The sequence below is a fragment of the Eriocheir sinensis genome, chromosome 26 (genome assembly GCF_024679095.1).
Source record: "Eriocheir sinensis breed Jianghai 21 chromosome 26, ASM2467909v1, whole genome shotgun sequence".
In the NCBI taxonomy this organism is placed as follows: domain Eukaryota; kingdom Metazoa; phylum Arthropoda; class Malacostraca; order Decapoda; family Varunidae; genus Eriocheir; species Eriocheir sinensis.
The window spans coordinates 13,848,763-13,875,718 of record NC_066534.1 but is presented as its reverse complement, the minus strand read 5'-3'; the positions used below and the strand labels follow the sequence as shown (position 1 = coordinate 13,875,718).

General features: G+C 43.1%; 1 protein-coding gene across 13 annotated transcripts in view; it reads right to left on the bottom strand.

The window, feature by feature from the left end:
* The window catches only part of LOC127003784 (titin-like), a 326,729-nt gene that overhangs the window by 99,211 nt on the left and 200,562 nt on the right, over positions 1-26,956 (bottom strand). The window contains exon 2 of one of the 13 annotated variants that reach the window (XM_050870824.1): positions 21,502-22,185. The exons of 11 other annotated variants lie outside the window; for them this stretch is intronic. In XM_050870824.1, the coding sequence (XP_050726781.1) occupies positions 21,502-21,616 (115 nt within the window). In that variant the 5' untranslated portion in view covers positions 21,617-22,185. Of the gene's footprint in view, positions 1-2,235; positions 2,494-21,501; positions 22,186-26,956 lie in introns of those variants that run through there. One more of the 13 variants, XM_050870825.1, reaches the window with a different exon arrangement.

The following is a 26,956-nucleotide window of genomic DNA, read 5'->3' as shown; positions in this document are numbered from 1 at the left end:
TGAATCCTGAAATTTGTAACCCTAAAATTCGCGCGATTCTAATTTCCGCATGCATATTCAGCAAAAAAAAAAATATAGTTATGCTGCCTCGTACACAAGACAATGCAGCATAATCATCGCAAATTGTTAAAGGTAATGACGAGTATAAACAATGTATAGTGAGAAAAATTGCAATAATGAACTATTTTTTATAACGCTTCTGTATTTATTCTCATTGCTTCAGTATTTTTAGCTAATTTGTGTTTTTTGCCTCACGTATGTATCTTTTTATATCATCTTTTATTTATGTTTGTGCTTTATTCTTCTCTTTATTTTACTGGTCTCCTTTATTTGAGTGCATAATATTTCTTAAGTTTAATCTATATTCATCTCACTTCAAATCTTAGCATTCATCTAAACCGGTTCTTCAATTTGGTTTTCTCCTTTATTTATTATCGCTTCTATTTTCTCAACAGTGCATTGGAGTACATTCATTTTATATATATCTTTTATTCGAGTCGTTTTCGTATTTGACTGAGGGTTTGATTGATTAGCTCTTTCTCTAATGTTTGTGTATAATTTTGATGAGATACCGTCTGTTTTGAAGTACAGTACATGTTTCCATTCACCCTTATGTCAATACTTTCCCTTTTTTACAGCAAAGGAAACAGCTTAATGGCAAAAAAAGGAAACAATAATGAAAAGAAAGCCCCCTAATCACTGATCCTATAAAAAAAATTCAGAGGAGTGGCCGAAAGAGAGGTTAGTAGCCGATCAACTAACGCAGGATGAAAAACAAAGTCAATTCCTACAACAACCACGTCTTAAGTTCTTCACTACCTGAGTAACAAGTGATGCTACAGGTAAAATAACAGTAATTACCTTTGTTACTGAATGACCAATTAAAAACCAACATAACCTCAATGAACACCTGCCAGCCTCTTTGATATTATAAGCGCTAAAAAAGATTACCTGGTGAGCTTCTCAAGATCATTAATTACAGGTACTCTCCGCCTCTTATACCATCGTCAACTTGAAGCAATTAAAGGGACCAGGAAACGCTAAATGTAAGACGTAGAATCTGAAGTCAATTATCCTTTTAACCTCCAACGACGCTGTGGCCCTCGTGTGTCTCTCCTCACTTAACTAATTAACGAGATAACAAGCTGGACGCCAATTAGAGTTGTTAGGTCGAGGGCTGCAGGAGCGAAATTTTCCTTGATTAAATTAATGCAGGTGGACGGGGAGAGAGAGAGAGAGAGAGAGAGAGAGAGAGAGAGAGAGAGAGAGAGAGAGAGAGAGAGAGAGAGAGAGAGAGAGAGAGAGAGAGAGAGAGAGAGAGAGAGAGAGAGAGAGAGAGTGTGTGTGTGTGTGTGTGTGTGTGTGTGTGTGTGTGTGTGTGTGCGCGCGCCAGTTTCATTCATGCGTGCGAGTGACGGTAAAATAAAAGAAAATAATAACACATGTAAGCGTAGCCAGAGGGAAATAACGCCGCACCTTTCCTCGCCGCGGGGTGCAGTTTGACTCACTGACCCTCGGAGCGACGCGAGTTTCATTCACCTGATCGCTTGGTGCACCGACCCACCGCCAAGCCCGGGTGAACTCGCTACTCTAATACAGGTAATTTTTTTATACTCCAAGGGAGGCAGCTCAAAGGCAAAACAAAACAAAACAGGAATAAAAAGACCCGTTAGACGCTGCTCGATCAGAAGAAAACACAACGAAGGGCCCGGAGAGGTCAATTTCGGGGGCTCAAGGTCAAAAAAACAAAAACTGGATGAAAAATTCCCGCTAGACGCTACTCCAACTGAAGAAAACAGAACGAGAGGTCAGAGGTCAATTTCGGGTGATGTTACTTGATACTCTCCCCTCGCCACTGAACGCCGCTATAAACATTGCCAACAGGTGCTAAGGTACTCGTTAGCGTATTTCGGGGGATAAGGGTCAGGTAGGTGTCAGGTATTAGGTATCGGGTTCAATAGGTGTCAATGGGTGTCTTAAGTAATTGAGGGGTGCAACACATGGGCAGCACCGGAAGTAGGTAAACACTATCATAATCATCACTTCAACACCACAATTTAAAGTACACACACATACACAAACCAACAAACGAAAGAACAAACAAATCATTCACACACACCTACATAACATCAATAACAGCAACAAACAAACGTCAAGCAAACAAACAAATCATTCACACACACATACACAAAACATCAATAACAATAACAATAAAAAAGCGTAAACAAGACTCACTATAACAATCCCAAAACAGCGCAAGGCAGCTCTCGTTCCGCAACAACACACTCATCCAGCACCAGTAACAACAACAGCAACAGGAACACCAGCACCAGCGTCAGTAGTAGTAGTTCCCAACACTTAACGAATGACCGCAAACATCACGAGCGACACCATAAAGCACGCTCCGCCACACTCCTGGGCCAAACACGTGGTTACCAGCATGGACAGACGCACACACACACCCGCGCCACGTCACTGCTCCAGCCACACTGCCGCTCTCCCTCCCTCACCTCCTCCTTCCGATGGTTCCCCGCGCTCCCGCCACCGCTGAACTACGTACCGAGCCTTTAAGTGAAGCTCCGAGGAACCGAAGCATCAAAGCAATGAGCGGGGCAGAAGCAGCGTTACCAATAGCCGTATACTCGTAGCAATGCATCATCGATTTCTGACCCCAAACTGTCGCGCCCAAACAAACAACGATATCCAATTAAAGTTGTCGTTAAAACCGTGAATTATTGATGTTTTTTTTTGTGATAGATATAGGGTCCATATTTTTTTAATGCATCGGGATCCCATAACACCTATTTTCCAAGGCCATACAGAAGATAATCGGGTTCTTATGGCTTATGGCGGAGAAGTCGTGTACAACAATCACCAGGGACACAAAACAGTCCATGAGAACCAACGTTGCTAGACTGTCGTACTCAGCCGCTATATTTCCCGACTTCCTGTCCCAAAACTGTCTTCTGGGCTCCAAAAACGAAACGCATTTTTAAGTATCGTAAAAAGACCTAGATTCTGATGTTTCTTGGCAATAGTTAGGCGTCAGAAACCGGTAAATACTATGCTCTGAGTACGACAATCTGGCAACGGTAGTTTTCATGGTGATCAAGGTTTCTTTTCCATCAGCCTTCAATTAGTTTATGTTGCGTACTTCTTCTCCTAGGTAGGCAAGGCTCTTCTCGTCTTAGTGTTACTTTGTCTTGCACTTCCATCATGCATTTTTCTTTTTGGTCTTTGTTTTGCGTCCATTTTTTTTCCTTCGGTTCCATCTTTCAGTCCTCATTTCTATCATCTCCCGATCGATCAGTCAATCAATTAATCAGTCAATCAATCAATCAACCAACCAAGCACTTTCCTCCCTAACTTTCGTAATCTCTTCATCTTTTATCTTCCGAATTCTAGTAAAGTCTTTTTCCTGCTTCATTCAACTCTCGGATTTTTACTTTGTTTTACCGCACCAACTTCTACGGGAGGCTTTTCAAACACGTGAACTGAGGTGCAGGAATACGGGCTTAGGTCCTACACTGGAAAACACGATATGCTGAGTACGAAGAAATCCGGTAACGTTGGTCAGGAGCACTTCCCTTATCGACAGTGTGAATACGCGGTTGAGGAAAAGTGTGCGGGGTAAAAAAAAGTATAAATAACGAAGACTGGCGAGGAAAAAAGCGAAGTATTTGACATGTTCGTGAGTCGCTTGGGTGGAACGACAAATAAACGCGGATATAAAGTGTGGATATGGCGGTAAAGAAGCGAGGGAGGAGGACACGACATGCACGTAAATATATAAAAAAAGGACTTATTTGCTACAGAGCGCTGATAAAGAACACACACACAAGTATTTGACATGTTCGTGAGTCGCTTGGGTAGAACGACAAATAAACGCGGATATAAAGTGTGGATATGGCGGTAAAGAAGCGAAGGAGGAGGACACGACATGCACGGAAATATATAAAAAAAGGACTTATTTGCGACACGGAGAACTATGAAAACGCTGATAAAGAACACACACGAATTTATCTGAACATAAAGAGGAGAAAAAAGGCAATAGAGAAACTAGAAGGTGGACACAACATGCACATCTAGACACAAAAAAAGGACTTATTTGCTACAGAGCGCTGATAAAGAACACACACACGCACACACACAACAGTATCTCATCATAAAAAGAAGAAAAAAAAGATATTACAGGAACTAAAGAGAGGACACAACATGCACGCATATATATATAAAAAAAAAAAGACTTACTTGCTACACTAAGAGCTATAAAGGCGTCAATAAAGCACACACACACACACACACACACACACACACACGACAGTACCTCAACATAAAAAGGGAAAAAAAGAATACACAAACGAAAGGAAGGACACAACATGCACATCTACATACATAAAAAAAGACTAAGAACACACATATGCCAGTACCTCAACATAAAAAACAGGAGAAAAATAATATAGTCGCCAAAGGGAAATATGAGTGAGAAAAAAGAAAGAAAGCGAGGAGAGGGGAAGGATGATTTAACGCAGAGGTGAGTACACGGAGTGACTTAATAGCCAATGAATCATGTACTCTAGAAAGTATGAAAACTCCAGCGAAGAGGAACTAGAAGCGAAGGAATAAGGGGAGGGAGGTTGTCGTGAGCTTTTTCAATACCATAGGAATAATATAGCGCCCTCGAATAATGTACTCTTGAAGGCCTGAAGACTCTAGTGAAAAGACTTGGGGCGGTGAGGCGAGGGTGGGTAATGTATGCACGCGTGAATAGAGAAGAGCGATGAATATGTACGATGATGAGGAAAAATGAGAACTGTGGACAGCGGTGAGTGTTGAGGCGTGTGTGATACGAAGGAGGACCGGGCCAAACGGGGCGAGAACATGACACACACACACACACACACACACACACACACACACACACACACACACAGGATACAGAGCTGAATAACCAGTGGGATGTTTACTCGATAAAAAAAAATAAGACGGAAAAAGGATGTTAGCTCTCTCTCTCTCTCTCTCTCTCTCTCTCTCTCTCTCTCTCTCTCTCTCTCTCTCTCTTTAAACAGTTTTTTTGAGACAGGCGAAGATAGACAGACACAGACAGACAGATAGATAGGCAGACACAGAGAGAGAGAGAGAGAGAGAGAGAGAGAGAGAGAGAGAGAGAGAGAGAGAGAGAGAGAGAGAGAGAGAGAGAGAGAGAGAGAGAGAGAGAGAGAGAGAACACAGAACAGAGAGAACAGAGAAAAAGAGAATAAACAGAGAAATACGAAACAGGCCAACCAGAGAAGAACAGGAAATAACCGAATAAAAAAAGAGTAGGAAAGCAGACAATCAGAGGAGCGAGTATGAGGCAAAAGAGGATGATAACGGCCCGGAAGAGTCGAGGCAGGTGACCCAGAGACGCAGGAAATCGACCCGCCCGACCGGCCTGCCCAGAGGGGAAAATAATAACAGCAATAATCGCGGAAGCAAAAACTGATAAGAAAAAGTAAAAGGAAAAGAAAAGAGAAACGAGAGGAGGAGGTAAAATAAAAACAGAGAGAGAGAGAGAGAGAGAGAGAGAGAGAGAGAGAGAGAGAGAGGAGTTTTAATACCCACGGTGCATTTAAAGGGAGGGCCGTGCATGTGGTTTTTGTTGACGTGTGTGTGTGTGTGTGTGTGTGTGTGTGTGTGTGTGTGTGTGTGTGTGTGTGTGTGTGTGTGTGTGTGTGTGTGTGTGTGTGTGTGTGTGTGTGCAGGCCCAGATTAATGTCATGGGTCTCGTTGGCGGTCATGACATTATTAGTTTTTTCCTTCTTCTATTTCGGGCGTTTTCTTAATGGATGAATTCAAACGACCGTGACGCGGCGGGATTTTTTATCGTTCCTGAAATTCGTTTAAATAATCTTGTCTTTCATTTCCGCCCTTTGCGAGTCATTTTTTTCCGACTTTTTTTTTATTTTGGAAAAGCTGCCTTCAATATAATTTCAGTGGAGGTGCTGGTGCTTCTATTTTTGAGGTATATAATAGTAGTAGTAGTAGTAGTAGTAGTAGTAGTAGGAGGAGGAGGAGGAGGGGGAGGAGGTGGAGAAGTAGGAGAAGGTGACGGAGGAGAAGGAGTAACAGCAGTAATAATAATAATAATAATAATAATAATAATAATAATAATAATAATAATAATAATAATAATAATAATAATAATAATAATAATAATAATAATAATAATAATAATAATAACAATATACATAATAATAGCAATAACACCCCCCGCCCTCCCCGCCAAGGCCAGTGTCACGCCACGGCTAGGCAGGATGAAAGTCACTGTCTCGCCGCAATTAAGGCGCGGCGACAAAGGCGAGGCGTGACTTGACGTTCCCCGCGGCGCCAAGCAAAACAACGGGAATGACATTAACGACAATAACAATAACAATAACGATAAAAATAGTGATGATAGTAACGACGATAGTAATGATAAAAATAGTGTCCGTAATCTTGGGGCATGTAAGAAACGGAAAATATATAAAAGTTTGTCCTAAAATATTGACTGACTGGCTGAGTGGTTAAGTGGTTGACGCAATTCACTGGAAACTATTATATCATGCTGCCCTCCCTTTTCCTGCTTCTCCTCCTCCTCCTCCTCCTCCTCCTCCTCCTCCTACTCCTTTTTCTTTTCTTTTTTTCTTCTTTCTTCTCCTCCTCCTGCTCCTTCCCTCACTCTTAAACTTCTCCCTCCCTCGCGTCCCTTTAACTCCTTCCTTTCCTTAATCACCTCCTTCCCTTCTCACCCTCACATCAGAAACTTTGCCACACCCCTTCCCTTCCCTTCCCTTCCCTTCCCTTCGCTTCCCTTCGCTTCCCTTTCATTCTCTTACTCCTTCAATGAATACATCCTCTTCCATTCATTTTGCATTCATACTTCTTCCCTTCTCTATTCTATCTCCGTTATCCTCTTTTCCTTCCATTTCCCTTTCTTTTAACGATTATTTTGAAACACTTAATTTTTCCTCTGTTTCCCATTCCTGTTTTTTTTTTCATTCCTTCTCTCTCCTACCTATTCTTCCCTCCCTCCTTTCTTCTCCTATCGCACTACATCCTATCCCTTCCCTTTCCTTTCCATGACTCACTGAACACTATATAACACCCCTCCTCTTCCTTCCCTGTCCTATTCCCGCCTCTCTTTCCTACCTTCTTCCCCTCTTTCCTTCCCTCCTGCTCCCCACTCCCCTTCCTGATGACCGGAACCCACACCCAAGGCCACGCTGTTCCTCCCTTCCTCTCTCATCACACCTCCTCCTTCCCCCGCCAACACAGTTCCCTTCACCCGCGCCTGTCACACCTTCCCTTCCCATCACCATTATCGCCTCTTCCTTCACTGCTGCCACCGCCACTACACTCCTATACACTCCCTCCTCCTCACACCTTCCTACACTTCTTACAGCGGAAAATATCTTGTTCTGTTCTACACACATACACACACACACACACACATTGGGTAGACGGTGGCTGAGTGGTTAGCGTGCGGGCACCGAATTCACCGAGTGATGGACAACGCGGGTTCGAATCCGCCGCTAACCACCTGGGATTTTTCAGTCACCGCCGAGTGGCTTAATTAAGACTACCCACATGCTGTCCTGAAGACCACCCATCAACCCGGACTCTAGAGGAGACCGTCCAAGTGAATCAAGAACGAGCTCCGAGGGGCAGCATGAGACAAGAAAAGATGGCGCCACTATAAAACACTTGCCTGCGCCATGACGGGCTGGAGCCGACTACCATCCAGGCCCCTCAAGAAAGCCTACCGGCGCTATAGGCTGGCACGTAAAAAAAAAAACGCCATTTAAAACCCTATGTTCTGCCCAACCTATCTGTTCTTCCTCTAATATTTTCTTTTTTTTTTAACGTTATGCATTTTTTTTCCTAAACGAGTGCTGTTATATAAATTTTCAGGGCCAAAATTTAAACGAAGAATTGCGTATAATAAAAGACATCAGTTTTATGGCGCATGATGGCCCGTGTCTACATTTCATTAGCGATGCACAGCGAGCGGGAACTGCCATCAAGCCTCCATTAATCACACCTCCAGCACGACACATCCTCCAGCCGGTCAAGGTCGCCGCCAGACTGTTGGGCCTCGCCACGTAAAGGGAAGCACGGCCGGGCCACACCTGCTCCACCGCTGCGTCCTCTTCCCCCAATTAACCCGGTAGCTGCGAGGAGCATGTATCTTAATGGCCCCTCTAAGCGAATTAATGAGAAAAAATCATCACGCACGCAAACCATTTCATAATATATTTCAACGCATTTGTGACCAGTTTATGCATCATCTATTTTTTGGGGGGTTTATATCATGGCAAAAATATGGCCCGTCGCTGGTACACGGTAAAGCCACAAATTTGCCCCGTCGCTGGTACTGGGTTAACCTTTATCAGCTGACTCATCCACTCATTGCCTCAACCTCCTCCGGCGACATGAATTTCCTGGTCTCCCTGCACTGAAGAAATAGGAAACGTCTACACACTTTACACCGTCACGGGATTTATCAATTTTCTCCTGAACGTAACGAATGATAATAACAACTAGAAGCTACACTAAAGGACGAAGCTAAATAGTACACGGACCTTTTTCCACACAACTGCCGTCTTTGCTCTCCCTTCTTACAGTCATTTCTTGTATAATGCTGTTGAGGAAGCTCTGAACTGCTATCCCTATCACTCTCTCGTATCAGGACACCTCTCCTCCCGAAATTGACCTCTCTTTCGGCCACCTCTTTTGATTCTTTTATGTAGGAGCAGCGAGTAGCGGGCTTTTTTTTTTATTATTGTTTCCCTTTTTTGTGCCCTTGAGCTGTCTCCTTTGTTGTAAAAAAAAAATACCGGATCCTTTTTGACGTGTGCCCCCTCACAAGGTAGAAAAAAAAGAGCCTTGTTCTGTCTTTTTGTCCTGTGAACTGATGGGGGAAATGCCTCACTGTGCCATTCCGTTGTGCAAGGTGTGAATGTCGCATAAATGATCAAGATAAAATTAATCGGCTTCGTAACTACAGCGGATTATCTTTAAGCTTCCAGTCCACGGGGGGTAAATAATGAGTAAGTTACTGACATTATTTCCGCATTCAAACATGTTCATACGAAAGTAGATTAATATTCACGCGCACACACACACACACACACACACACACACACACACACACACACAAATACAGATATGGAGACGGGACCACACGAGCGTAACCCCAGGCCCTGTAAAACTACAATTAGGTAAAACTAGGTAAATACACACACACACACACACACACACACACACACACACACACACACACACACACACACACACACATACATCAGAGTGAGGGCCAAGAAAGAACAATTTAAGAACCTCATATACACCTGAGATACACACCTGTCAGAGGCCGGGCAGGAAGAATCAACAGGTGGGCGAGTACTTTAAAACACCACCACAAACACCACCACCATCACCACCACCACCACCACTTGAAGGACACAACACAACACCACCTCAACACTTCAACACTCCCTAGGTCGCGGCATCAAAACAACACCGTAGAACACAAACGCAACACTCTTATGGTAACTGGATCCTCGGGTCTGTTACACAATCCTGGGGTAAAGAAAAGTAAAGAGGTAAGGAGGGAAGGGACCGAGGGATAAAAAGGAGAGGTAATGGGGCTCTGAGGACAGAAGTTAAAAGGCTATAAAAAAAAGGGTCTGATGGTGCCAGAAGAGGAGAGAAAGGGAGAAGTGTAAACAGAGAACCAGATACGAGTTAAAAGATATGGAGAGTAAGTGTTGAAAAAGTTAAATCGACTGAAAAAAATGAGGACAATGGGGTAAGGAAAAAGAGAATGAATGGTAAAGATAAGTCCAGAAAGGGAAAGAGAGGAAAGATAGAATTGTAGAAACACAGAATGGTTATAGAGTCTGAAGACGGCAAAGAAAACAGGAACCCCCCAAAAAACAGCAACCGGAAGAGAAGTCGGAAAGAGAGGGAAGGTTTGAGGATGGAAGAAAGAACGGGACACTGCGCTGGAGGGGTCGAGGGGGTGGCAGGGCAGAAAGGTGAAGAAGTGAGAGGCAGGGGACAGGTAGGCGGACAGGTAGACAGTGAGTGAGCGGTGGGTGTGACTGGAAAGGTGTGTTGGTGAGTGGATAGGTGGGAAGGTGGGTGGGGTTGTGAGTAGGTGGACAAGATCAGACGTGTGTGGGGGGATATGTAGGAAGGGGCGAGGAGTGGGAGAGAGGATGGGTGAGGGACGTACAGGAGATGAATGAATGAGTAGGTGGGTGAACGGAGGGTGAATGGGAGTGCGGGTGAGTGGGTGAGAAGGAAAAAAACGTGTATTGGGAGGGTGGGAGAGTGGGCGGACAGAAACAAACGTGTGTGTGTGTTTGTGTGGGTGGGTGGGTGGGAGCGCGGGCGGTGGTGTGTGTCTAGCGGACCACAGTGTTGCCCAGACTGGCTGAAGGACGCGCCTCCCTCACACACACACACACACACACACACACACACACACACACACACACCTCGTTCAGAATGCGCTCTGGTGTGTTTGTTCGTGCGTGCAGATCTGCGTGAAGGTATTTCCAAAACGAAGGCGTCTCTCTCTCTCTCTCTCTCTCTCTCTCTCTCTCTCTCTCTCTCTCTCTCTCTCTCTCTCTCTCTAAGTGGAAAGAGCGTTTTTTTCCTAGAGAACTGTAATTTCAAGTGAGTGCTTGCTTGTTTGTTTTTTTGTTCGTTTATTTGTTTGTTTGGTTGTTGTTGTTGTTGTTGATGATGTGTGTGTGTGTGTGTGTGTGTGTGTTGGTAAGCGAGTGGGTGAGTGCGTGGGTGGGTAAGCGTGTGACTTAATTCATACGCACACAGCCATGTACGCTTTTATGTATGTAAGGTCTGCATGTACGGAGGTGTGTAGGTCGATGTACTCAAGGGTATGTGTTATGTATATATATAGACAGACTCCTTCATGAATACATATCTAGCATACATTAGCAGGAAGGGGTTATGTTAATGTATATGTATGTATATAAAAAAAAAGTAATGGGGAGAGAGAGAGAGAGAGAGAGAGAGAGAGAGAGAGAGAGAGAGAGAGAGAGAGAGAGAGAGAGACTGTGTGTAGTTAGGTAGTCGGTGAATTAATCTCGTGGTCATTTCATCTCTCTCTCTCTCTCTCTCTCTCTCTCTCTCTCCCCCCCCATCCCCCCGTGTAGGCATTTAAAGATAGATATGATGCAACTGAATATAAATAAGGTAAAAATATATAAAGAAAAAAATAAACAGCTAAATAGACAAACTGACGGACGAAGAGGAAGACAGAGACAGATAGATAAATAGACAGAGAGGTAGATAGATGGATAAACAGAAGAAGAGGGATACAGCGAAATAAAAAAGGCAGATATATACACAGACAAACAAAGGTAGACAGAGAGAAGGCAGGTAACACGTAGCGATTTGAATATACGTCGAGACCGGTTTTGGGAATGGAATAAAAAGTCTCCCTAATCAAGGTGCTGAGCGGCAGGTGTGTTGGGCAAAGACAAGTAGTACGGGACGGGAGGAAGGGGAAAAAATACTACAGCTTATGGACCACATCGCTAAGGAAGAAAAGGAAGAAGAAAAGAAAAGAAAAAGAGAAAAGAAAGGAATAAAGAGAAGCAAAGAGGAGAGAAAAGAATAGAAGAATAGAGGAGAGGAGAAAAGAAGAGGAGAGAAAAGAAGACAAAAATATTACCTCCATCATCACCGCCATCAACAACTTAAGCAACTTCGATAAAAACAACAATACTACTAAAACGACGCACTGTTCCTCATTACGTAATCGGTGTATGGCTGCTCAGACACGAGCTATAGAAACGCAAACTTAATCTATAACGTACAAATGCAAACTCTTAAAAGAACAAATACAAGGGTAAGGAATAGGTAAGGGAAATAAAAATAAAACATGAATAAGCGACAATGCCTACCACGTTGCTATTCTTAACACACACACACACACATACACACACACACACATGCGCGCGCGAAAAAAAGACAAGGAAAAAAACAACAACTGACGTATTTACGGAGCGGCTGCGTAGTTACTCATCCAAGACACATAAAAACCTCGACATTAAGCGCTCCACTGAGCACACACACACACACACACACACACACACACACACACACACACGCACACATAAACATTAAGTACCCTATAACACAACTCAAAGGAGATATATTCAGACTATTTCAACACACGCACACACGCACACACAGACACACACGCAGGCGCATATCATCTACAAACATTAACCCCCCATCCATCCATACACGGGACATGAAACACACACGAAACACACAGATAGGGAACAGCAAACACACCTTCCTTTTTACACTACAGCTCAAACCCAACACAACGTAACACAACACAGTCAAACAAAACACAACCTCGTCCAATTTAACTCAACAGACCACCAGGAAAACAAACTCCTCACCAAACAAATCCCAAATAAAAACACGCAACAGAGAAAAGAAATAACAAAACAATTTACCTAAACACACTGCAACACAACCTCCTTTCCACGCACCCAACATAAAAAACACACAACACAGAAAACAAAACAAAACAAACTTAACACACCAACAACACAAAATTACCATCACACACACACACACACACACACACACACACACACACACACACACACACACACACGCACATCCCACAAAAAATAACAACACCAAAAGAAAAGCAAAACAAAAAAGCACATCCCACTCCCACCACGTTGCTTCTGTACCCTCACCAGCCAGCGCAGCAGCATCCTTCGGCCTCAAAGGAGTGACGAAGCCTTGCCATTCAAAGGATAAAATCCATGACCACAGGAAGGAGAAGAAAAGAAACCTGCTTCCAACGCCGTGAACGAGAGGTGTGGCCCAACAATGAGGCGGGTGAGGGCCATGACAGATGAGAGAGAGGGGGTGGGGGGGTAGGGTGAGGCCATGGAACAGAGGAACAGACCCCAGCACCAAACAGAAGGAGGAAGGTTCAGGGAAGGAAAGAGAGGATGGAGGAGAAGGATGAAGACGAGAGGGAGAGGAAAAAGAGATCAATGGTGGAGGAGGAGGAGGAAGAAGAAGGGAAAGACAGTGGAGATGGAAAAGTAGGAGGAAGAGGAGAGGGAAGGAGAGAGGAGATGGAGGATGAGGGAGGAAGAAGAGGAGATGAAGGAGTTGGATAGAGGAAGGGAAAAAAAGGGAAAGGAGGAGATGGAGGAGTAGGAGGCAGAAGGGAGAGGAAGGAAGAAAAGGAGCTGAGGAAGTTGGAGGAAGAAGGGAGGAGGAGGAATAAGGGAAGGGAAGATAACTGGGGAGATGGAGAAGGAGGAAGAAGAAGGCAAGAGGAGGAAAAAGAGGAGATGGAGGAGAAGGATGAAGAAGGGAGGGAGAGGAAAAAGAGGAGATGCATGGAGGAATAGGAGGAAGAAGGGAAGGACAGAGGAGATGGAGAAGTAGGAGGAAGGGGAAAAGGAGGAAAATAGAAGAGATGGAGGAATAGAAGGAAGAGGAAAGGGAAGGGGGGAGGAGATGGAGGAGTTGGCAGAATGGAGGGGGAGGAAAATGAGATGAATGGAGGAGTAGGAGGAAGAAGAAAAGGGAAGGGATAAAAAAAAGAGGATATAGAGGAGTGGGAAGAAATGAGAGAGGAAAAATAGGAGTTGGAGGAGGAGAAGGAAGGGTAGGGAGAGGAAAATAAGGAAAGGGAGAAAGAAGATATACAGAAGCAAGATGTTAGGTATACAAAGAGAATAAACGGAATGAGAAGGATAAGGAATAAAAGAATGAAGATGAAGAAGAAAATGAGAAAAATTAGGTATTAGGTACAGACGCAGATGTTGGGTATGCAAAGAGAAAAACAAAGGAATGAGAAGAATAAAGAAAACAAGAATGAAGATGAAGAAGATGAACATTAAGAAGATGTCACTAAAAATACGAGAGATGAAGGTTTGAAGAGGACCAGATATAAGACTCATGCAATATTGATAAAAAAAAGATATACTGAAATAGGAGGAGAGTGAGAGGGAGTAAGAGGAAAGAGGAAGAGAACTTAGAGAGCGAAAGAGAGTGAGGAGGAGGAGAAGACGCGGATATTAATGAACACAACGAAAAAGAGAGAAAAGGGGACAACAAATGATGGACAGGTCAGGAAAATTTGAAGGTTTGAAAAATGGAAGACTTCAAAAGAAAAAAAAAGAGAAACATTGTATAAATAATGTTTGACTCCGTTTTTCTTTCCTATTAGAACTGCAGACCCCGAAACCGAAAAAATAAAATGCTACGAAAAAACAACTTACTTCCTAGACAGAATAAAAACATCGTCTCCTTAGAGAGAAGTTCACGCAGAAAAAAAAAATAGGAATGATTTGTTTTTACTCCTAGAAATTAAAACTAAAATCATATCCTTCGTTTCTTGAGTGATTGCAAGATAATACTCCGTGACTCAAATTAGGGGAGAGTTTTAAAAAGCCAAATATCAAGTAAATAAAGTAAAAAGAATTATCAGATGCAAGCAATTCTTCCATTCACATCATTCAACTCTTTACTGATTGATGAAAAAAATAAGATCATTGACTCGTCGGACCCAGTGTGTTCTGTTTCTTCCTATTCTTACATATTTGTTAGCATATATTTGTTTGTTTGTTAAATACAGTAGGAAGTCAAGGTTGTGATGTCCAAAATAACTCTAATAGCGCACACAACACACACACACACACACACACACACACACACACAACACACACACACACACACACACACACACACACACACGATGGACACGACCCAACAACAACAACAAAAACTGAGTGTGTGGAGGAAATAGAACACGGAAAATAAATGAGGAAGAAGGAAAGTACAAGGAATATAACTGGATAACGTGCGTGACGAATATTCCAACGCACCGAAATGAAAAAAAGAAAAAAATACTGATTAAATGAAACAAGACCCAAATGAAAGAAATATTGATAACCGAGAACGATGAAACGAACAGAGTGAAATAGAGGGTAGAGAAATAATTAATGGAAGAACAGAGACAAAACGAGAAGCAGTATCATGTTTAGAGAAAGAAAATAGTATAAGAAAACACCGAAGACAGAAGGATATTTATTACGGAAAAAGACAAACATATTACTGACAGAAAAAAAAAAGGAAAAACTAGATAAATTTAGTTAGGAAAGACGTAGACCAACAGAGAGATGCATACATAACTTATACATACAAACAAACGTGTAGATAGATAGATAAATAGATAAACTGACTGTAGATAGACAAATATAGAAAATAATAAGCCAATTAACATACATATGCATAAATAAAAAAAAAACAAGAGTAATACCGTACACAACTTACTCATACAAACAGATGTGAAGATATATAGATAAATAGATAAACTAAACTTAGATAAACAAACAGATAGAGAATTATAAGCCGATTAATATACATATGCATAAATAAATAAAAATTCAGGCCAACGAATAATTCAACAAGCGCTCTCTCTCTCTCTCTCTCTCTCTCTCTCTCTCTCTCTCTCTCTCTGAACATCTAAATCCCTTCTGAGCCTCTAATTTATTTACCTGTTGGACATGATGCATTAACCGTGATTCATTTCAATATTTTTTTTAGCTCGGCGCAGCTTCCCCCCGCGGCATTAATTATAGAGGCAAACAAAAAACAACAACAAGCAAAACAAGGAACTCTATGAAGAAACACACACGTAAAGAGACCAAACAGACGACTGGGATGGTATGTGTCGGGGAGGAGGAGGAGGAGGAGGAGGAGGAGGAGGAGGGGGTGAAAGAGGAGAATTAGGGAAGAGGTGTATGACAGAAGCAAGGAAGAAGAAGAAGAACAAGAACAAGAACAAGAGGAAGAACAAGAAGAAGAAGAAAGAGAAGAAGAAAAAAAAGAAAAAGAAGAAAAGAAACAAACAAAACGAGGAGAAGAAGAAGAGGAGGAGGGACAGGAGAAGGAGAAAAATGAAGGAGAAAGAAATAACACGAAGACGGAAGGAGGAGCGAAAGAGGAGGAAGAAAACTAGAACAAAGAAAGAACAACTAAAAGAAGGGAGATAAAAATACGAAAGGTACAAACAGGATCAAAATACACCCTAAATGATATATAAGTGAAGGATATGGATTGAAGCGGGAGGAGGAGGAGGAGGAGGGGGACCCATAAGATTGAAGGTAAGGGTACGCCAGGTGTGATTAAAGGGACAGGTGAGTGATCTAAGACGGGGGTTAAGGAGCAACGAAGCACCTGTGTAATTCTGTCGCTCAGGTGAGGTAAGCTTGAGAGGGAGAGAGAAGAAGAGGGAGAGAGAGAGAAAGGAGCTGGTAACAAGAATGGGGGAAGATGAAGGGGACGGAAGACATAGAAAGAAGAAGGAAAATAAGAATCAGGGGGTAGGAAGGTATAACGACAGATGAGGGGAGAGCAAGGGGGAGAGGAGAAAGAGGGAAGGGGAGGAAGAGAGAGAGGCTGATAAGTAACAAGGATGGAAGAGGAGATGAAAGGGAGAGAAGAGGTAGGAATAAGGAAAAAGGGAATAGGGAGGGGAGGAACAACGGTAGATGAAGGGAAGGTGAGGGTAGAAGAGAAAGAGAGGGAGAGGAGGAGAGAGAGAAGCTGGAAGGAAACAAGAATGGGAAAAGAAATGAAAAGAACAGGAAAAAAAATAAGAAGAATGAAGAATTGACAGAGATGGAAAAGGAAGATGCGAGGGAAGAGGAAAGGAAGGTAAGGGGAGAAGAGAAAGAGAGGGAAGGGTTAGAGGGGAGACGTACATAAGGAAGGGGAGAATACAGCACCCGCGCCCCCTCTACCTACTTCCACCTGCCAATCCTGCCCTCCCATACCCACTCTCAGGTCTGTCCCCGGAGCTTATAAATAGAAGAGTAATTGTGCGCGAGAATACCCGAGCTTGGCAGGGGTGTGAAACAGGGAGGGAGGGATGAAGAGAGGGTAGGATGGATGGATGGAGGGAGGGAGGGACAAGGGAGATTAGAAGGGAGGGAGAAGAAAAGCAAGGAGGATTAAGAAGGATGTGATGCAAAGAGAAGAGAGAGAGAGAGAGAGAGAGAGAGAGAGAGAGAGAGAGAGAGAGAGAGAGAGAGAGATAGAGAGAGAGAGATATAGAGATAGATAGAGAGAGAGAGAGAGAGAGAGAGAGAGAGAGAGAGAGAGAGAGAGAGAGAGAGAGAGAGAGAGAGAGAGAGAGAGAGAGAGAGAGAGAGAGAGAGAGAGAGAGAGAAGAGAAGAGAAGAGAAGAGAAGAGAAGAGAAGAGAAGTGAAGTGAAGTGAAGTGAAGTGAAGTGAAGAGAAGAGAAGGGAAGAAAGAGAGAGAGAGAGAGAGAGAGAGAGAGAGAGAGAGAGAGAGAGAGAGAGAGAGAGAGAATTATGAAGGCATGAATAAAGAAAACGTAAAAAATATTGCATCTTACAAGGAAGAAAAAGGACAATGAGGACATACTGCGTTGTATACTCCCCCCCCCCTCCTCCTCCTCCTCCTCCTCCTCCTCCTCCTCCTCCACCTGTCACCTGCAGCATTCACTTCATCACCCTTATTTACCTCCACCACAGGTTATTCCCGTGCTGGCGCGGGTGCTGGCGTGGCGACGGGCCCAGCACACACACACACACACACACACACACACACACACACACACACACACACACACACACACACACACACACACACACACACACACGATTGTAGAGACGCCCCACAGTGGTTGAGATTGATAGGGTAAACTCACACACACACACACACACACACACACACACACACACACACACACACACACACACACACACACACACACACACACACGGTTGTAGAGACGCCCCACAGTGGTTGAGATTGATAGGATAAACACACACATACATACACATACACACATACATACAGACATATACCCCTCCCCGACATACACACAAAAATCAATCATCAGTCGACAGGAGCAAAATAAAGCCCCCCCCCCACCCCCACCCCCCATGAAAACAACGTAATCGGTTCGTTAAAGGATACACAGCAGACCATTCCCGAGGAGCCTTGGATTACGGCCTCAGCGTTACCTCCGTCACACCTGCCTAATCAATTTGTAACATGTAATTTCAGGCGTGTTTCTTTTCCTCCTCAGCAGCGGCCAGGTACTCCGCAGCTCCGAGGACAAGGTGTGCAGAGAGGTGAACAGGTGCACTCTTACAATACCTCCTCTCCCCCCCCCTGCTCACCTGGTGTTTTGGGTTGTTTATTAGTATGTTCCTGCCCCCAATCCTTGCCAGAGTCAGTGCATTGCTCCCTTCCCCTCCCCGATCCTCCCCATCCCTCCTTCTCTTCTCTGTTTATTGTTCTACTTGCTCTCTCCCCCACCCACCCCTCTCTCTCTTTCTCTGCTCTTCCTTTCTACCCTCGTTCTCATTCTTTTTTTCTCTCTCAATATGTTCGTCATTTCAAATATTTTCCACTTCCGCATCTAGTTTTTTAATTTCTACTTTTTTTCACCTTTTTCCACATTTCTCACATTCTAGTTCCTCCCTTTTTACCTCCCTTCTTTTTGCATTTTCCATTCTTTATTTTTTTCACTCTAAACTTACTTCCTTTTCCTTCTCGTTCCTCTTCCTACTCGCCAAACCTGCTTTTCCTCTCATCCTTCTCTCTTTGCTACTCCTTCATTCAACTCGTCATTCTTTCAACACTTTGTCATCGCATTTAATGGTCGCCAGCTTGCCGTCTCATTTTATCGTCTTAAAGCTGTGTTCTTAGTAAATAAAAACAAAAAAATAATGATGTGGGGGTTTAGTGCATCCTTTTTATTTCAGTCACCCTCACTTAAAAGCTTCTACCCTCTTCATTCCTTTTCCCTAAACCTCTTTGTCCTCTTTCATCTTTCTTTCTTCACTTCTTTTCCTTTTTGAGTTTGCATCCCGCTGATCAACCTCATCTTAATCATTTTCCCTCTTCTTTTCACCCTCTAATTCAACATCAACCTCATTTCACTTCTTTCCCCTCTTCTCATTCACTTCTATATCAACCTCATCTTCCTCCATTCCCCTCTTCTCTTTATCATCTACTTCCCCATCAACTTCAGATTATTCCTAACTCAACATCAACCCCTTCTTCCTTCTCTCTCATCTCTTTATCATTCACTTCTATATCAACCTCATCTGTCCTCTTTCCCCCTCTTCGCTTCACCATCATAATACCACAACGGCTTTATCTCTCTCCTTTCCCTCTTCACCACCTAACTCAACATCAACCTTATCTTCCTACGTTCTCCTCATCTCTTTATCACTCACCTCTATATCAACCTCATCTTTCCTCTTTCCCCCTCTTCGCATAATACCACAGCGGCTTTACATCTCTCTCCTCTCCCCTCCTTCCCTCACCACCTAATTCCACCTCCCTCCCGTCCCACACAAACACTGTCACTCAGCGTCTCTTTACACTTCCGCCCACCTGGCTCACCCACCTTGCTCTATTTACCTTCTCAATCATCGCTTCCTTTACACCGCGACGCCTCATGTTTCGCACCTCACTATTTTGGTTCCAACTACCCTGTACTCTTTATTCTTTACTCATCCTTATTCTCTCTTCATTCCTCTTGCGTTTCCTCTTCTTTATTGGTCCTACTTTCTATTTTTTACAGTCCTCATCCTTCTTCTCCTTCCTCTCTTCATTTCTCTTACGTTTCCTTTCATTCAGTGTTCTTACTCTCTATATTCTACCCTTCTCATCCTTCTTCTCCCTCCTCTCATCATTCCTCCTCCTCTATCCTCTCGTTTACAGTTCCTGCTCTTTTCCTTCCAAATTCCCGTCCTCCTTACATCATCCTCTCCCTCTCTCCCCGTATCTCCCTTCTTCACTCCCTTATTCTTTCTTGTCCTTATTATTTGCTTTATTATCTTCTGTAGCTATCCCTTTCTCCAGCTGGCAAGAGATCGCAAATACCGCTCCACCGAACAGAAGCTTAGTAAATAGTATTCAAGTTATGGCGCGTCGATTATCTCGTTATTAGAGCGAGACACTGCAGAGAGAGGGGGAGGTAGGGAGGGAGGGAGAGGGAATGAGAGAGAGAGAGAGAGAGAGAGAGAGAGAGAGAGAGAGAGAGAGAGAGAGAAGAGAAGAGAAGAGAAGAGAAGAGAAGAGAAGAGAAGAGAAGAGAAGAGAAGAGAAAAGAGAAGAGAGAGAGAGAGAGAGAGAGAGAGAGAGAGAGAGAGAGAGAGAGAGAGAGAGAGAGAGAGAGAGAGAGAGAGAGAGAGAGAGAGAGAGAGAGAGAGAGAGAGAGAGAGAGAGAGAGAGAGAGAGAGAGAGAGAGAGAGAGAGAGAGAGAGAGAGAATGAAGGATGATTTTACGGTGATTTTTTTTCTTTTTTTTTAGCTCGAAGTGACGTCAGCGTTTTGATCATTAATTTAAGCTATTTTATGTTCGTCTCGCGTCACGTCCTCGCATTAGACACACAGACAGACAGACAGACACACGGACATTAAAATATCATTATTCAAAGTAAATAAATTTGAGATGAAAAATTAATGACCGATGAGATTAAAAAAATGAATAATAAGCAATAATCTCTGACTATTAATGTTCCTTTACAGGGGCTTATCATATTATTATTATTATTATTATTATTATTATTATTATTATTATTATTATTACTATTTATGTCTTCTACTTTTTCGTCTACTTGTCACCCACATCTTGATTTCCTTGTGTCAGATGTTGTAGGTTTGGCAGCGAGCTAGAGGGGGGCGGAGGAGGAGGAGGAGGAGGTGGAGAGAACGTGACAAAATAGGTTTCTCGTTTACAGGAATCCACCGGTAAACACACACACAAAAACAAAAAAAAAAAAAAAGAATAAATAAATAAATAAATAAAAATAAAAATAAATATGAAATGAATGAAAAACAACGAATTAGACACTTTCTTGCCTATAATAATGTGATCCCTTTCTGACACTACATCACTCTCTATCCTTCCTTCCCTTTCGTTATTTTCCACTATTACAAGGACTGACTGTGCCGTGTATAGCTCCTCTTCACTCTTTGCTTCCCTTTCTTCCTTCCTTGCCTTCACCTATTCTCTTCTTTTTCTTTTTCTTTCCTTCCTTTCTTGTCTTTACCTTCTCTCTCCCATTCCCTTTCCTTCCCTTTCCTTCTCTTCCTTCCTCGTATTCACCTTTCTCTTTCCTTCCCTTCCTTTTCTTTCCCTTCCCTTCGCTTTCCTTCCTTTTCCTTTCTGCCTTGTCTTCATCTCCTTTCTTCCCTTTCCTCCCCTTCGCTACCTTACGTCCCTTCCCTTCCCTTCCTTTCCCTTCACTTCGCATCCCTTCCCTTCCCAGTTCCCTCCTTGTCTTCACCCTTCCCTTCCCTTCTGTTCCTTCCTCTCCCTTCCAATCCCGTCCCTTGACTTCACCTCCTCTCTTCTCTTCCCTTCCCTTCCTTTCCTTCACCTCCTCTTTACTCACCCAGGTGATGGCCGTTGGGCAGCTCCACGTGCGGGCTGCTGTTGCTTCTCTTGTATTTCCTCTTCTTCTCCTTGTTCCGCCGCAGCGAGTTGAACATCCGCAGCATCTTGGCCATCTTCGGTTCCTTAATTTTGCCTTTTTTTATAGTCTCCGCTTCGGTTTGTATTATTTTCCTCGTTTTCTTTTATTTCTGCTTTTTTTTGCACTCCTGATTAATAGATGTTCTTATTACTCTTTGTCTTATTTTCTTTTTTCTTTATATACTATTTTATACGAATTAGAGAAGTCAGGTTATTTTTCCTCAATGAGTCAAACTTTTCTTACGCTCTTTTAATTTCCTTGACTTTTTTTTCCTCTTTACACTTTTTTTCAAGCATTCGACTTCGTTCTGTTTTTCCCCGGACAATTTTTTTTAATCTTTTTCCTCCTGCTTCTATCTATCTTTTCCTGCCCTGCTTTTCCTCCTCTGATTTCTTGTTCATGCGTAAAGTTTCCTCGTCTACACCCACACCAACAAACACATGCGGGCGAAGGAAGGGAGGTGGTGGAAGGGGTGGAAGGGTGGGTGGAGTGGGTGGAGTGTTGATCCCTTTTACGTGCGTTGAGGTGGAGCGCGTTTGTTTACTTTGTTTACCATCCACTGCCGTACAGCCTCATGTGTGTACGCGAAGGGATGGTGCTTACCTGGTAGCGGTGGTAGTAGTAGTAGTAGTAGTAGTAGTAGGGGTAGTAGAAATAGGAGTAGGGGTAATAGAAGTAGTAGTAGTAGTGGTAGTAGTAGTAGTAGTAGTAGTAGAAAAGATAACAACAAAACCAATCGTAAAATTTATCAACATAACAACCTTTCCTTTCTCGTATTAGATGACCTCGCAAAAAAAAAAAAAATGAAAAGTCTCAGCAGAAAAATAAGAATAAAAAGAAATATGATAAAAGAAAACAGAATATACTTAAAGCAATGAAAGCCACGTAAACGACAACTGCATGATGATGATGATGATGGTGATGAAAATGTGAGGGTACGAGAACAAGGCGAATAAATTGAATAAAACAAAACGCGTTGTGACCTCAATGGAGAAAGAGAGCGAGAGAGAGAGAGAGAGAGAGAGAGAGAGAGAGAGAGAGAGAGAGAGAGAGAGAGAGAGAGAGAGAGAGAGAGAGAGAGAGAGAGAGAGAGAGAGAGAGAGAGAGAGAGAGAGAGAGAGAGAGAGAGAGAGAGAGAGAGAGAGAGAGAGAGAGAGAGAGAGAGAGAGAGAGAAAACCCTACTCACATCAAAGCGAATCAAGTCCTTTTTAAGTTCATACGCAAACAATGACATCACGCTGTAAATATGTTCCTCGTGACTCACTCTTTGCCCGCCCTCTTCATTTTTTTCCACCCCTTCAACAATTTTCTCCCCCCCCCCAACCCCCCTCATCCCATCTTCCCATCATGTGTCTTTTATAACCCGCCTTTAGTATAATATTCTGTATCCTTAACCACCAGCACCTTTTTCCTTTTTTTCTTCCTTCTTCTCCACCTCCTTCTCTTCTTCTTCTTCCTCCTCCTCCTCCTCATTCTTTCCCTCATCCTCTTTCATCTCTACCAACCCATCTTCCTTCTCCTCCTCCTTCTCCTAACACTCCCCACTCCTCATTTCTTCCCTTGACTTTTCCTAGCTTCATTCCTTCATCCTCCTTTTCTCTTTTCCACTGATTGAGAAAAAGATAGATGGATAGAAAGATAGATATATAGATAGATAGATAGATAGATAGAAAGATAGGTAGATAGATAGATATAGAGAGAGAAGCACACCTGCGTAACAAGAGCACGCAGGTGAGTTGCTTAGCACACTCCCCGGATGGACAGTGCCGGATGCTGACGCGCCACCCGGATGATTTAATTAGAGGGAGGGAGAAGGGGAAGGAGGGGAGAGGGAGAGGGGGGGATGGGAGGTGGGGAGGTGAGGGAGGAACTAATTAGGCAGCCTGTGATCTACACCTTAAGGGGGAGAGGGAGGAGGGGGGGAGAAGGGGGGATGTACCTGCTTCACCTGTCACCTGAACTTAATCACGGGCGAGTAGACACCTTATAGTTTACCCTTCGGTTTGTATTACGTTCGTCTTTTTTTTTGTCTCTGCTTTTGTACTTTTTATTAACAGATGTATGTACTTGTTCTCTGCGTGAATTTTTTTATTTTTTTTTTATGCGGATACGAATATGAAAACACTCTATTTAAAATCACTAATAGTTTATCCGATCCGGTTCTTTAATTTTGCTGTTTATCAATACTTCCTTCTCTATGTTCTATGCATCATTTCCTCTCTCTTTCTCTCTTCCTCTTTCTCGTGTTAGGTAAAAGCGATTGACTCTACAGTTATATTCTCTCTCAATTGTAATGATAATTTTTTTCCTATTTCCCTCTGATGATTCTTACTCCACAATCTTTTCACGACTTTCTTTCTCTTTTCACTTTTTGCAGTATTCGTCTTCGTTCTCCTTTCATCTTAGCAGCCTGTCCGTGATCTGGGCCTCATGTTATTGTCATCCTTTAACCAATGTATTTATGTAGCTTTTCTTTTCACAAGTATATATGTATCGTTATTAACATACAGAAAAATTATATGAATGATTATTTTCTTTACAGTAGAGGAAACAGGTCTAGGGCACAGACAAAAAAAAAAAAAACACGCCTGCTTAGCTCAGCACTGCTCCTATAAAAGCAAATAGAAAAGAACAGCCAAAAGAGAGATTAATTAATTCGGGAAAGAAAAAGTTGGAAAGTTTCGTTCAGTCGGAGCAACATCTGTGGTCATATGCCGGAGAGAGACAGAAGGGGAAGGAATTATAGGAGAAGGGGGTGGAGGTGCCTTGTCAATCCCTTTTTATATGAGTTCAAGTCGTAGGAAGGAGGAAATACCGAGGAATAAAGGCTGTGCACTCGTCTAGTTTTATATATGTATCGTTTAATTCACAGAAATATGATATAATTCCTGGTTTTGATTCATTTACATAGAAGAGAGAGAGAGAGAGAGAGAGAGAGAGAGAGAGAGAGAGAGATGTGTATACTGGCTCTTTACCTCCGTAGAGTTTTCATTATCTCTAGTTTTAAGTGAATTGGAATCAGACAACGCGACCTTTTTTTTTAATCTTCCTATAATATCAACTTGCAAGGCATATGAAAAATCCACATTACAATTATGATATCAGCCAGATGGTAAAGTTAAAAGTGAAACACGTATTTTAACTTCATTCAAACAGAGTGAGAAAAATCCCTTTGATGCAGCGTTAATGTTTACAGGTGGATGCGCACACCCGCTTCCACCTACTCCTCCACCCCCCTCTGACACACTTTTTGCACCTCCACGCGTAATGAACGGAAGAATTAAAACGGACTTGCAAAAACTCACAGGTAAAAACGCTAATTAAAGTAAGAGGCCCGGACGTGCGGCACACACCTGGATGGGGAAACAGGTGAGCACTGGTAAACAGCCACACAGGTACTACCTTACAATGATCCCTTTTCAACCACTACTCAGCACTTCTCTTTAATAAACAGAACCACTTTCAAACTTTCAAACATGTCTCCTTTCCTTCAACCCCTACCCCTTATGCAAGAGTTAACCAGCATCTTCACGCTTTCATCCCTCACGCTGGTAAACTCTGGAACAATCTTCCTTAATCTGTATTTCCTCCTGCCTACGACTTGAACTCTTTCAAGAGGAGGGTATCTGGACACCTCTCCTCCCGAAATTGACTTCTCTTTCGGCCACCTCTTTGGATTCTTTTTATAGGAGCAGCGAGTAGCGGGCTTTTTTTTTATTATTGTTTCCTTTTCTTGTGCCCTTGAGCTGTCTCCTTTGTTGTAAAAAAAACATCATCACATAGTACCATATTCGTACTTCCTTCTATTAAACATTCATCGCTCTTTATAACTACCCTTCAAAGTGACCTCTCTCTTCCACCACCCTCCCGTATCATCAAATCCCTTCCCATACACTTCCTCGTATTAAACTTTCATTGCTCCATATAGCCAGCCTTTAAAATGGTCTCCTCCCCACCAACCTCCACAATCCTTCCTTCTCTCCCTTATATTTCCTCCCCTGAAACATTCATTGCTTTTTATTACCAACCATCACCCTGACCCACCCTCATACGTTCTCCCATAAAACAATCATTGCAAACGATAACAAACAATCACCCCAACCAGCACTTTTTTTTCTTTCGTCTTTAAAGGATACCACATAACTCTCTACCCTCCCATCACTTAGCCTTGAACCTCAGACCCATTCTCATTCCCATTACCTCCATTCTGCCCATATAATGAACACCTATTGCCCCCATCACCTTATACTACCTAGCCTCCTACGACCTCACTATCTTCCGGCTTCCCCAACAGTCCCGACATACCCCACCTCAAAAAAGTGTGCCCCCACCCCACTATGCGAATGACATCACCCACTTTGTTAAATCAAGAAAACACACACTAACGTTAGGCAAGTCACACACACACACACACACACACACACACACACACACACACACACACACACACACATTTGCCAGAAGTCCCAGTGGTGGAGGAGAGTGGAGAAACATAGTGCGTCACCCCTTAATTAAGAGTGTGGGCCAACTGCATCCAGGCATTAGCTCGAAAAATGTAGGGCATGAGTTAATTTGTTTATTCAAGTAAGTATCTCCATTTTTAGGCGTGACTCCGTTAATGTAGTAGGTAATCAGGTATATAGAAAGAGCCTGAGCATGTGTGTACGGGGTGGGGGAGGGGGTTTTGTGTGTGTGTGTGTGTGTGTGTGTGTGTTAAAAATTGGAGACTCTAAATGTGTTTTCGTAAATCATGCACCATAAAATTTTGGTAATGGCGGTAAGAAGAAGAAGAAGAAGAAGAAGAAGAACAACAACAACAACAACAACAACAACAACAACAACAAGATAAGAAAGAAGAAAAATAGAAAACGAAGAAAGGAAAACGGGAAGAGCAGCAACAGGAGCAGGATGAGGGAAAGCAGGAGGAGGAGGAGGAGGGGGAATAAGGATGGTGAGGTAGGTAAGGACAAGGAAGGAAGGGGGAGGGGGAAAGGGGGGCATGAGAGTGGCCTTGTGACCCAGTTGGCATAGATGGGCGGAAGGTTACACCCCCCTCACCTCACCCCTTCACCCCATCCCATCACCCTACCCCAGCAGCCACGCCCACCGCCACCACCATCACCACCTTACCCTCACCCCTCTACACCCCCCTTTACCCCAGAACTCCCCCCCCCCCCATGAGTGAGCATAATAGCCACACCCACCAACACTTCCTCTTCTCCTCCTCCTCCTCCTCCTCCTCCTCTTCCTCCTCCTCCTCTAACACCACCATTCCCTCTGGCATGCCTCATTGACTATTGACGTTGTAAGTACGAAAAGGAAGAGGAAGAAGGGGAAAAAGGAATAAGGGAAGAGCAGGAAGAGAATGACTAG